The sequence below is a fragment of the Mercenaria mercenaria genome, chromosome 1 (genome assembly GCF_021730395.1).
Source record: "Mercenaria mercenaria strain notata chromosome 1, MADL_Memer_1, whole genome shotgun sequence".
Classification (NCBI taxonomy): Eukaryota; Metazoa; Mollusca; class Bivalvia; order Venerida; family Veneridae; genus Mercenaria; species Mercenaria mercenaria.
Genome location: NC_069361.1, coordinates 49,709,597 through 49,721,555, shown reverse-complemented (window position 1 = coordinate 49,721,555; position 11,959 = coordinate 49,709,597). Strand labels below are relative to the sequence as shown.

Here is an 11,959-nt window from a genome sequence, read left to right as displayed (position 1 = left end):
CGTAGCTAACTGGTTAAAGTCAGTGAATTCTAGAGGCGAATATTACACGATACAATATAAAGCAAATCAAATCACTTACCCCTTACCGATGTAGGTACAAACCTCACAGGGTGAATATTTCTTTCATATGAGGAAGCCATCAAGCTAGCATACGGAAGATTAATGGTTCTGCCAAGGCATCTCGGGTCTTCTTCTACCATAAAAAGCTGCAAAGTAGTCACCACATGACATATATATTTTTTTTACTTAATCTGTTTACTTATGCACTTCATAAAAAGATTATATGCATAATATTAGTTAATTAGACAAATTATTTTTTAGATAAAAAACAAAAATTGACTAACATTTATAATGGTTAAATTTTACATACTGTCTTCCGTTGTCTAGCGATTTAATTTAGACATTTTTGCGTAGGATAATATTTCACTTAAAATATAAAGAGACAAAATCTGCATCTCGAAGATAAAAAGGCCTTTAGTTCGAAACAAAAACGTTTACTTTCTATGTGATTGTAAGTATTTTATGTAAAACAAAAAACAAGTTTCGGGCGAAAGAGAGTGGGAAATGAAAAACATGGGTTGGTCTGGACACGTAGAGGGGGCATCTTGTATATGATACAAAAGAAATATAATGTCAACAGTAAAAGCTTACAAGTATATTCTTTCATATATATTCTACATCGTTTATAGTGTTTTGGAAGTTATTTAACCTTCTGTTTCACTGAAAAATCTTCAATGTATTACTCTTGAAAAAGATTTTTATATTTTCCCCATAGAGTTTCAAATTTAGTTATTTCAAAATTTTTGAAAGCAATATATCTTTCCGTTTTGTAGTAAGAGATCATTTTTCTTTTAAATACATCGATTGATGGCATCTGACCTTGTATTTTGTTATAATATAAGAAGTGTTTGGCCTTCAACAGAATGTTAATAGGTACTGTCTGGAGAATTGAAGAATAATGCGTTGTGTATTTGCTCTCTTTATTAGCGGAAGTGATACAAATCAAAACAATGACGTAACGTACGTCGACGCGCCGGTAATTCGTCTGCTGCAGGAACGCGCCATAACGAACGCCTAGACTTTCCAACATTCTCCGGGCCGCAAAAAGTTTATATTGTTTAATTGTGTGAAATGGCCTTGATATAACGTTATGGTTCATCGTGTGAAATTAATTCTAATGGATACAACTTCACAATAGGTCTTGAAGTCACATGTCCGTTCTTGGTACGCAACATCACTGCTCGTGTCAGGCCATCATTTCCGGTGATTAGGTCTGTGATAATTCCAAGCTTCCATTGGTTTCTCGGAGCGTCATCCTGAATTAGTACGACATCACCAACTTTGATCGTCTGTTTGTTGTTACCTGTCTTCTGATGATGTTCTCGCAAACTGGTAAGGTACTCGTGGCGCCATCTATCCCGGAAGTGGCGAATTAGATTCACTTGTACTTTGGCGCGCTTCGTGATTCCTGTATAGTAACCTAAATTAATGTCGGTTTCAACATTTTCCGCAATCTCTTGGTATGGAAGGGAACTAACTCTCCTACCGTAAAGTAGATGGGCTGGCGTCAGGGGTTGTAGGTCGGTACAATCAGATGAGACATATGTGAGTGGTCTGTCATTCATAATGGTTTCTATTTCTATAACCAACGTTTGTAGTGTCTCGAAGGTGACAAATGAACGACCTAGAACTTTCTTTTGGTGGTTTTAGTAAGTCCAATTAGCCGTTCCCACCAACCACCAAACCATGGAGCTCGTTTAGGTATGAATCTCCACTCAGTTCCTCCGTTGTTGAGGGTTTCACGAACAGTTCTGGATTGCGTCAGCTCTCTTATATTGCGTGCCACAGCGTTGAACGTCGTGGCGTTGTCTGAAATCATGATGCGTGGGAGTGACTTTCGGCTGGTGAATCGTCTAAATGCCGCCATGAAGGATTCCTCTGATAGATCATGTACTAATTCAAGGTGGACAGCCCTAGTAGAAGCACATGTGAAAAGACAAACATAAGCTTTCGACTTACTTCCGTCGTACTTTCTTACATACAATGCCCCAGTGAAATCAACTCCTGTGACAGTGAATGGCGGTGTGTCTTCTACTCTATTCTTTGGTAGCGGTGGTGGGTCAGATGCTGTATACTGTTTCCCGGTAACCTTGCGGCATGTAACACACTTCCGGTTGACGCAATGCACAGCCTGGCGGATCGCTGGTATCCAGAATTTCTGACGTAAGTGGGTGATGGTAGCACTAATCGCAGCATGTAGTTGACTCTCATGTGCATCTTGAATGAGTAGCCGTGTGAAGGGGTGTTTAGCCGGAAGTAGATAGGGAAATTTGGTCAACATATCGAGTGGTGCATTATGGATTCTCCCGCCACTTCGAATAATTCCTGTGTCATCTTTGAATAGTCGTAGCTGTCTGACTAAAGGTAATCGAGTCCCTTTGGAGTCCATATTATCTATTTCATTATGGAATGTTACACTCTGACAGCTTCTGATCCACATTATTTCCGCGTGCTGTAATTCGTGAACGGTGAGTAGTTCAAGGTTGGCTGAGCATCTTGGTGATCTGCACTTGTCAATGAATCGCATAACGTATGCTGTGACTCGTAGCAACTTCCTGTAGTTACTGAATCTGTTGACATCCATTATGTTATGAATTCCATTTAATCCCACGATGGTGTTTTCTGATGAAGAGCATGTTTGTATGTTACAGCTGTTGTTATTGTATTGCAGTTCTGCTGTTGTCGTTAACACGGTATTGTCGGTTTTCTCCCACTTTGGCCATCTGTAATGGTCATGTAACCATGAAGGACCTTTCATCCAAAGTATACTTTTTAAATACTCTAAAGATGTTACGCCACGTGTAAGCAGGTCAGCGGGATTGTCATTTGTTGGACAATATTTCCACTTCCGGTTGTCTGTCAGTTCGTGTATCTCACATACTCTGTTTTGGACAAATCTCTTTAGCTGTTTTGAGGTATCTAACCAATGTAAGACGATTTGACTGTCCGACCATAAATGTACAGACTCGGTAGTAATTGACTGTAAGATGTGATTTGCGAGACGCGCATCAATGACTGCTGCCATCAGTTCTAGCTTGGGTAATGTAAGTTCCTTAAGAGGTGCGACTCGGGTCTTTGACATAACAAATGCAGACTGGTTTCCTCTACATAGGTAGGCTACTGCTCCATAGGCTCGTAGACTGGCATCAGCAAACACGTGCAGTGTAGTGTGGACGTCAACATTGTGTATGTCGTCTGCTGTGTCAGATATGTCGTTTGGCGAGAAGTAATAACGCTGAAACTTGTAACTTGAAACTGTATTAAAGTCATTTGATAACTCATTCCATCTCTGTTGCAGATCTTCCGGAAGTGGCACATCCCAGTCATATTTCTGTTGCCAGATGTCTTGAAGTAAAATCTTCGCGCGTATTGTGACTGGACTCAAAATCCCAAGTGGGTCGTACACTTTTGCCGTCCGTTGTAAAATTTCTCGTTTCGTGATGAAGTCACTTTTAGGAAAAATAGTACGTTGAAGAAATAATTCATCAGCGTCAGCGTCCCATCGCAGGCCCAGAATCTTTGTCGGCCTATCTGTATCAAGTACTTTCTGTGTAGAGGCAAGTTCACGTAGACGACTACTATTAGAGTTCCAGGACCGGAGGTTGAAATCAGCAGACGACATCAGATCACGTGTCACACGGAAGTAGGAAAGAACATCTGCTTCTGTGGCGAAACTGGAAATAATGTTGTCAACATACAAATCTCTTCGTAATACGGCACTAACCCAGATGGAAGCGTTGGCATCGAGATGTTTCAATAAAGTTGCATTTAAAATGAATGGGGAACATGTCGCACCAAACAACACAGTCCTGAATCTGTAAGTGATCAGTTGACTATTAGGGTCTGTTGTGTCACTCAGCCATAAAAAACGTGTCATATCCCTATCACTTTCATCCAGCTGCACGTGTAAGAACGCCTTTTCAATATCTGTGCAAACCGCAAATTTGTTTAGTCGAAATCTGATCAAAATTCCTGTTAGGTCATTTAACTCCGGTGGTGTACTTTCGAGACAATCATTCAAACTTGGAGAATCACGTGACTCGCGGCAACTACAATCAAACACAATCCGGATAGGAGTCGTTGAGGATTCTTTTTTAACAGCATGATGCGGTATGTAGTGTACTTGGCTGGATGACTGGTTCTCGTTAATCCTTTCAATGAAGCCTCTTTGCTCTTGGTCAGCAATAATTTCTCCATATTTCTGTAAAAGTTTTGGCGTTTCACGAAGACGTCTGATGTTGTTTTGTGTACGTCTCAATGTTATGTTGTAATTATCAGGGAGAAGTTTATGATCCTCTTTCCATGGTAATTTAGCTATGTATCGTCCATCTTTGAAATCAATGTTGTTCTTCTGGTAAGTTTTAAGTCTATCTGAAGTAGCATCTGTTTCTTCCTGTACACTTACACCCAAAGATTCAAGCTTCCAGAACCTCTCTAAGTTGTAAAGATCTGGCGGAGCGGTGATGACATTCATGATGTACTGTGTTGATGACTCACTACTGGTGACCGGAAGTGGACCGGACAGGAGGTATCCTATCTTAGATTTCACAGCTGTCGGTCCGCAACCTCTGACAACTTCGTTTTCTACGATGTCCCAGTACTTGTCGGCTCCAATCAAAAGCGAAATATCAAATGTAGCATCATCTGTTACCGGGTGAGCCAACTTCAAATCTCGTAAATATGGAAGTGAGGACACAGAACGCTGCAGATTCTGTAATGGGACAGCTATTGTAGGAACCACCAGGACGTTGATTGGTATCTTGTCATTGCATTCTGTGAGCAGGTACACTGTCGCTGTTTCAATATGCTTGACCTTCTGTGTGGAGGAACCAAAGGCAGCTATATGTATTACTTCACTTCCGGTACGCTGAAGCTCGAGTCTGTCTGCAAGTTCTTCCGTAATGAATGACCTCTGTGCACCCTCGTCAAACAAGATATTTGCATCGGCGATGCATCTCCTAGAACTAACTTTCGTAATGGCGGTCTTCAGAAGGACATTAGTTTTGTTATGAGTGGTTAAATGAAACGCAGCTGACTGTTCTGTTGAACTGGTAATAGACTGACCGGAAGTAGCAGGTTCGAAGGGGGCTATTGTAGGATCAAGGTTGCAATTTTCACTCGGACTCTTATTACAGATGCTTGAATGATGCTTCCTTCGGCAATGGCGACAACGGAAGTTTGAACGACAGGAGGACACCTGGTGATTTCCTAAGCAATTAAAACATAAGTGTTTTCTTTTAACAATGTCTATTCTTTCGGCAAAAGAACTTACTTTGGTACAGAAAGTGGCACTGTGATGCTCACCACAAAATGGACAGGATGTGCGTGAATTTTTTCGATCATGCTGTTTCCGGTTTCTCTGGATACCGCCTGTCTTGGACTTAGTACCTGTATGGAACATAGCAGTCGAATCATAAAATTCTTTAGTGTTAATAGGCTGGCCAGCTTCAATGATGGTGATCTCTTTCTTCAGTGCTGCTCTTAAGGTCGGTAGCTGCCAGTGGCTATCACCATGGTCGCGCGTAATGTTGCGTCTAACTTCCGCCGGAAGTTTTTCTTTGATGACTGGAACTAGTAGACTGCCATAAGACTCCTGGCATTGACCGAGTGATTCTAGACCTCTGATGTACGATTCTAGTTTGTCAGTAAATGTTCTCATACTAGATAAATTGTTAGTCGGTCGGGGTAAATCCATCAAAGCTTGCATATAAGCATCTACTATCATGTGAGTTTGTCCGAAGCGTTCTTGTAGCAGGTCTACAGCCTTAAGATAGTTGCCATGCGTAAGTGGAAATCCCTCAATTACTTGTGCAGTACCCTCATGGAGTAGTGATCTTAAGTAGCTAAATTTCTGAACTTGAGAAAGTGACGAGTTGAGATGCACGCTAGACTCAAATGAATCCCAAAAAGTCTGCCAGTCTAATATGTTACCACTGAATGTAGGGAAATTTAACTTGGGTAGGTTATGAAACTGAATTTCTGTACCTGTACTTGTGCTCCGGCTACTCTCATTTCTGTTGAGATCATCAATACGGTGAATTTCCGGCGTCGGCGGTGGCGGCGTGGTACTCTGTTTCATGAGAGCCTGAAAGTTCCGTATTTTAATTTGAAGATTAAGCATGTAGTCTTCAGTTTCTAGCATCTCGCTCTCAATATCTTCCCCGTCTGTTTGTGTTAAAATCTTTTCATTTATCGCTTCTAACGTTTTATACTTTCCCTCTATCGCCTGAAGTATTGTTTCAAACTCGATTGCATTTTCTGTATTTTCTCCGGCGGTCTCGAGTTTCTGCATATAGTGTGCAATAACAGCTTCCTGTGCATCTCTCGTCTGTCTAAGTTTATGCATATTCATTTCGGTTTGTGTCACGGCACCAACAATGTCTGTAGAATTGAAGAATAATGCGTTGTGTATTTGCTCTCTTTATTAGCGGAAGTGATACTAATCAATACAATGACGTAACGTACGTCGACGCGCCGGTAAGTCGTCTGCTGCAGGAACGCGCCATAACGAACGCCTAGACTTTCCAACACTATTCAAAATATTTGCAGAGAATTAATTATACCATTAAATTTGATAAAAGAAACATCAAACTATTTGTAAACCATTACAAAACACAAAATAAAAGTGTTCATATCATTTTTTCTACGGTGCCTCAAGTAAACAGATTTAATGAGACAGAATTCTAACTCCAACATTGAAAAATTAACATAGAATCCTGCGGGTCTGTTTTGAATTTTGCTCACTTCATTCAAAAATAACCTTAGTGCAAAAATAAATCCTACCTACCTTTCTTCCACAAAATGTAATCTAAAGAGTGAAGGCAAAATAGAGAGCTTTTACCACAAGTAACTCAGTATTTTTAAAGATGTCTAACTCTACCCCTTCTGTTTCTAAATTCACTTTGAACAGCAAGAAATCGCTTATCAAATGATTTTTTTCCATATTTGTACAATAAATCAATAATAAGTCTTGAAAGAAGTAAAAACTAACTAGTAAAAGGGGAAAAAAAGGGAAAATATTTTTGGTCCCAATGGGGTTTGAACCTACGCCCCCCTGAAAATTCCAGTCAAAGTAGGTATATAGTAGGAACTGAATACTCTTCAAAACGGAGGTACTCTTATTATGGGTCTAATACCTTAATAATTGTCACTGAGTAATAGCGATACACCCCATTAAATCCATTTCCAAGTTTGAAATGAACATTACACCATATAGTAAGGCTTTCCAGAATAAAAAAGGAAATTCCATTTGTCCTTTTTTTGGGGTGATATTGAAAAATAATTATAAAGATATATAACACATACAGAAGAGCTAAGATAGGGTAACATCCCCCCACGTCCCTTTTAACAAAATCAATTTTCAATTTTTCAAATACAGTAGAGCCATAGATAGGGTAACATCCCCCCACGTCCCTTTTAACAAAATCAATTTTCAATTTTTCAAATACAGTAGAGCCATAGATAGGGTAACATCCCTCCACGTCCCTTTTAACAAAATCAATTTTCAATTTTTCAAATACAGTAGAGCTATAGATAGGGTAACATCCCCCCACGTCCCTTTTAACAAAATCAATTTTCAATTTTTCAAATACAGTAGAGCCATAGATAGGGTAACATCCCCCCACGTCCCTTTTAACAAAATCACTTTTCATTTTTCACATACAATAGAGCCATAGATAGGGTAACATCCCCCCACGTCCTTTTTTAAAAAAATCACTTTTCATTCTTCTTTAAATAATAAACTTTGTCGTGACAGGCATAACAAACTAACAACTCGAGTTTTAAATGACACATACGCTAAAGCCATAACATAGGTATATAGTTCGTCATAATGACATAAGCCGTCATGGTTCTTTAATAAAACTGGTTCCTAACCATTTGAAGTTACAGGTTCATATCTATGTTATTAAGCAGTCAATAGTTGATAGAAATAAGAGCATGGTGCAAAGAACGTTCCTGTGGTCTCCTGCTTGTAGCTTAAATAACGGTATATGAATTTAAACAAGAGGACCATGATGGTCCTGAATCGCTCACCTCTTCCCACATAACCCAGTTTTGAGTATGACGTCTTTTTTTCTATTATTTGACATAGTGACCTAGTTTTTAAGCTCATGTGACCCAGTTTTGAACTTGACCTAGATATTATCAAGATAAAAATTCTGACCAATTTTCATGAAGATCCATTGAAAAATATGGTCTCTAGAGAGGTCACAAGGTTTTTCTATTATTTGACCTATTGACCTAGTTTTCGAAGGTACGTGACCCTGTTTTGAACTTGACCTAAATATCATCAAGGTGAACATTCTCACTAATTTTCATGAAGATCTCATGAAAAATACGGCCTCTAGAGAGGTCACAAGGTTTTTCTATTTTTATACCTACTGGCCTAGTTTTTAACCCCACGTGACCCAGTTTCGAAACTTACCTAGATATCATCAAGGTGAACATTCAGATCAATTTTCATGAAGATCCATTGAAAAATATGGCCTCTAGAGAGGTCAAAAGATTTTTCTAATTTTTGACCTACTGACCTAGTTTTTGACCGCAGTTGACCCAGTTTCAAACCTGACCTAGATATCATCAAGATGAACATTCAGACCAACTTTCATACAGATCCCATGAAAATTATGGCCTCTAGAGAGGTCACAAGGTTTTTTTATTATTTGACCTACTGACCTAGTTTTTTAAGGCACGTGACCCAGTTTCAAACTTGACCTAGATATCATCAAGTTGAACATTCTTACCAATTTTCATGAAGATACATTCAAGGGTATGGCCTCTAGAGAGGTCACAAGGTTTTTCTATTTCAAGACCTACTGACCTAGTTTTTGATCGCAGTTGACCCAGTTTCAAACTTGATCTATATATCATCAAGATAAACATTCAGACCAACTTTCATACAGATCCCATGAAAAATATGGCCTCTAGAGAGGTCACAACTTTTTTCATTATTTGACCTACTGACCTACTTTTTGAAGGCACATGACCCACTTTCGAACATGACCTAGATATCATCAAGATGAACATTCTGACCAATTTTTATGGAGATCCATTCACAAGTATGGCCTCTAGAGAGGTCACAAGGTTTTTCTATTTTTAGATCTATTGACCTAGTTTTTGACCGCACATGACCCTGTTTCGAACTTGACCTAGATATCATCAAGATGAACATTCAGACCAACTTTCATACAGATCCCATGAAAAATATGGCCTCTAGAGAGGTCACAAGGTTTTTCTATTATTTGACCTATTGACCTAGTTTTTGAAGGCACGTGACCCACTTTCGACCTTGATTTAGATATCATCAAGATGAACACTCTTCATACAGATCCCATGAAAAATATGGCCTCTAGAGAGTTCACAAGGTTTTTCTATTATTTGACCTACTGACCTAGTTTATTATGGCACGTGACCCACTTTCGAACTTGACCTAGATATCATCAAGGTGAACATTCTGACCAATTTTCATGAAGATCTCATGAAATATATGGCCTCTAGAGAGGTCACAATGTTTTTATATTTTTAGACCTACTGACCTAGTTTTTGATCGCACGTGACCCAGTTTCGAACTTGACCTAGATATCATCAAGATGAACATTCTGACCAACTTTCATACAGATCCCATGAAAAATACGGCCTTTAGAGAGGTCACAAGGTTTTTCTATTATTTGACCTACTGACCTAGTTTTTGATGGCACGTGACCCAGTTTTGAACTTGACCTAGATATCATCAAGGTGAACGTTCTGACCAATTTTCATGAAGATCTTGTGAAATATATGGCCTCTAGAGTGGTCACAAGGTTTTTCTATTTTTAGACCTACTGACCTAGTTTTTGATGGCACGTGACCCTGTTTCGAACTTGATCTAGATATCATCAAGGTGAACATTCTGACTAATTTTCATGAAGATCTTGTGAAATATATGGCCTCTAGAGAGGTCACAAGGTTTTTCTATTTTTAGACCTTCTGACCTAGTTTTTAACGGCACATAACCCAGTTTCGAACTTGACCTAGATATCATCAAGGTGAATATTCTGACTAACTTTCATAAAGATCCCATGAAAAATGTGACCTCTAGAGTGGTCACAAGCAAAAGTTTACGGACTGACGGACGGACGGATGACGGACGCTGCGCGATCACAAAAGCTCACCTTGTCACTTTGTGACAGGTGAGCTAAAAAGTAAGCCTTATTAGGGATATGGAGAAAACCAGAAAATTTGTTAATCTAATGTTGCAAACATAGAAAATCCCAATCAGTGTACCAATTTAAATATTCAAATTATTATTAAAATCGTATTCTTGACAGGGATAAATAGTCCCGAAACAGATTAGACCAGTAGTTCAGGAAACCAATTTTATCATTTAATGTACATATTACGGTCAGCAATAACAAGCATTCTGGTGTACAAATAATGATATTTGTTAACAATTGAACAAGAGTAGAGCTCTAAATGCCTAAATGTTTAAGGGTGGCAATCATGTGAATTTTCATGATAAGTTCTGTAAGGTTTTTGATATCAATTTGTCTTTTATGCTATGAGTCCATATTTTTGTTTTTGTTTTTATGATTATGGTTTTACTATTTAAACATGAGCTGTTTCACCATCAATGGTAACTATATAAATAGATCTGACTGAAGAGCTTTGATTAACAGATATTAGTGAATCATTGCTCTACTTAAATTTTAACTGTTTGCATGAGAAAGAACCAGCAACACAAAATTACAACAGAAATGGAGCGCAAGAAATATCATTTAAGGCCAAATTTGAGCGTTAGACAATTTATATCTTGTCATTACGTCAGTCTGTACATCCATAAATATCATTGTAATAACAAAAAAAAAAAAAAGAGTATAATGGTACGTACAGGTTCAATTAAATGGGCAGCAAAACTAACAATAAATGGTAGATATCAGTAAGTTATGAAGATAAGTCGTCAAGGATTTTCTAAGACAACTTAAATTCGGCTTGTAGTTGTAGAAGTCATTAGAATTTTGGGGGAATAAATTCTTCAAATTTATGTGGCGGAAAATTCTATGACTGGGAGAGCAGGCAGGCGTGTGTTCTTGTAGGATAAGTCAGATTTAATGTTACAATATTCTGATGGTTTTAGGTTGTTGTTATAGTGATGTATTCCGCTAGGTTGGTTGACAGAATATCGAACCATTGGTTGCGTGTCTGTTGTTAAAGTGATACTAACCGCTAGCTCTGTTAACACTTTAGTGTGTTAACCGCTAGGTCAGTTAAATTGTGTTAACCGCTAGGTCGGTTAAAGTGTGTTAACCGCTAGGTCGGTTTAAAGTGTGTTAACCGCTAAGTCGGTTAAAGTGTGATGACCGCTATGTCAATTTAAAGTCTGTTAACTGCTAGGTCGTCTGTTAACAGCTAGGTCAGTTTTCAGCGTGTTACCGCTATGTCGGTTAACAGAAAGGTCCGTTTACAGTGTGAACTAGGTTTTGCCCATTACTACGTAGCGTAATTCCTAGTTTCACAAGTCTGCAGTCCCCAGTTGCTATTTTAGTCATTTTATTGAAAACATGCGCTTGCTTGCTCGTCAGTCAGTGAGCCTGATATCATGCGGCCTTTTCTGCTACTAATTTATATTATTGATATACAATTTTGTTTGATACCTTTGGCATAACTTGTTTGTATGTTGAAGTGTTGACCTGGAATAAAATGTTATTTTATATATGCTGTTGTTAGTTATTGCTTGAGAAGTCTTAAAATAAACAATGTACTGGGATTTTGCCAGGATCTGATGATGAGTTCGAGCGAAGGGTGGTGCTTAAATTATCAGAGTTCAAGCGAACAAAGTATCACTGTGAAACAATTAAAATGCCTCCAACTTACTGTCAATGGTATGCCATGCACTTATGATACAAGTATATTGCAATTACTT

General features: G+C 38.6%; 1 protein-coding gene across 1 annotated transcript; it reads right to left on the bottom strand.

Moving 5' to 3' along the window:
• Window positions 1-1,684: 1,684 nt before the first annotated feature.
• LOC123530280 (uncharacterized) lies at window positions 1,685-6,412 on the bottom strand. Its single transcript, XM_045311050.2, has one exon. The coding sequence runs from the start codon at window positions 6,410-6,412 to the stop codon at window positions 1,685-1,687; it is 4,728 nt and encodes a 1,575-aa protein (XP_045166985.2).
• Between the last annotated feature and the right edge of the window lie 5,547 nt (window positions 6,413-11,959).

Excerpts from the sequence above, each read along its gene's own strand:
- LOC123530280 (XM_045311050.2), bottom strand. The coding sequence starts at position 6,412 with ATGAATATGCATAAACTTAGACAGACGAGAGATGCACAGGAAGCTGTT.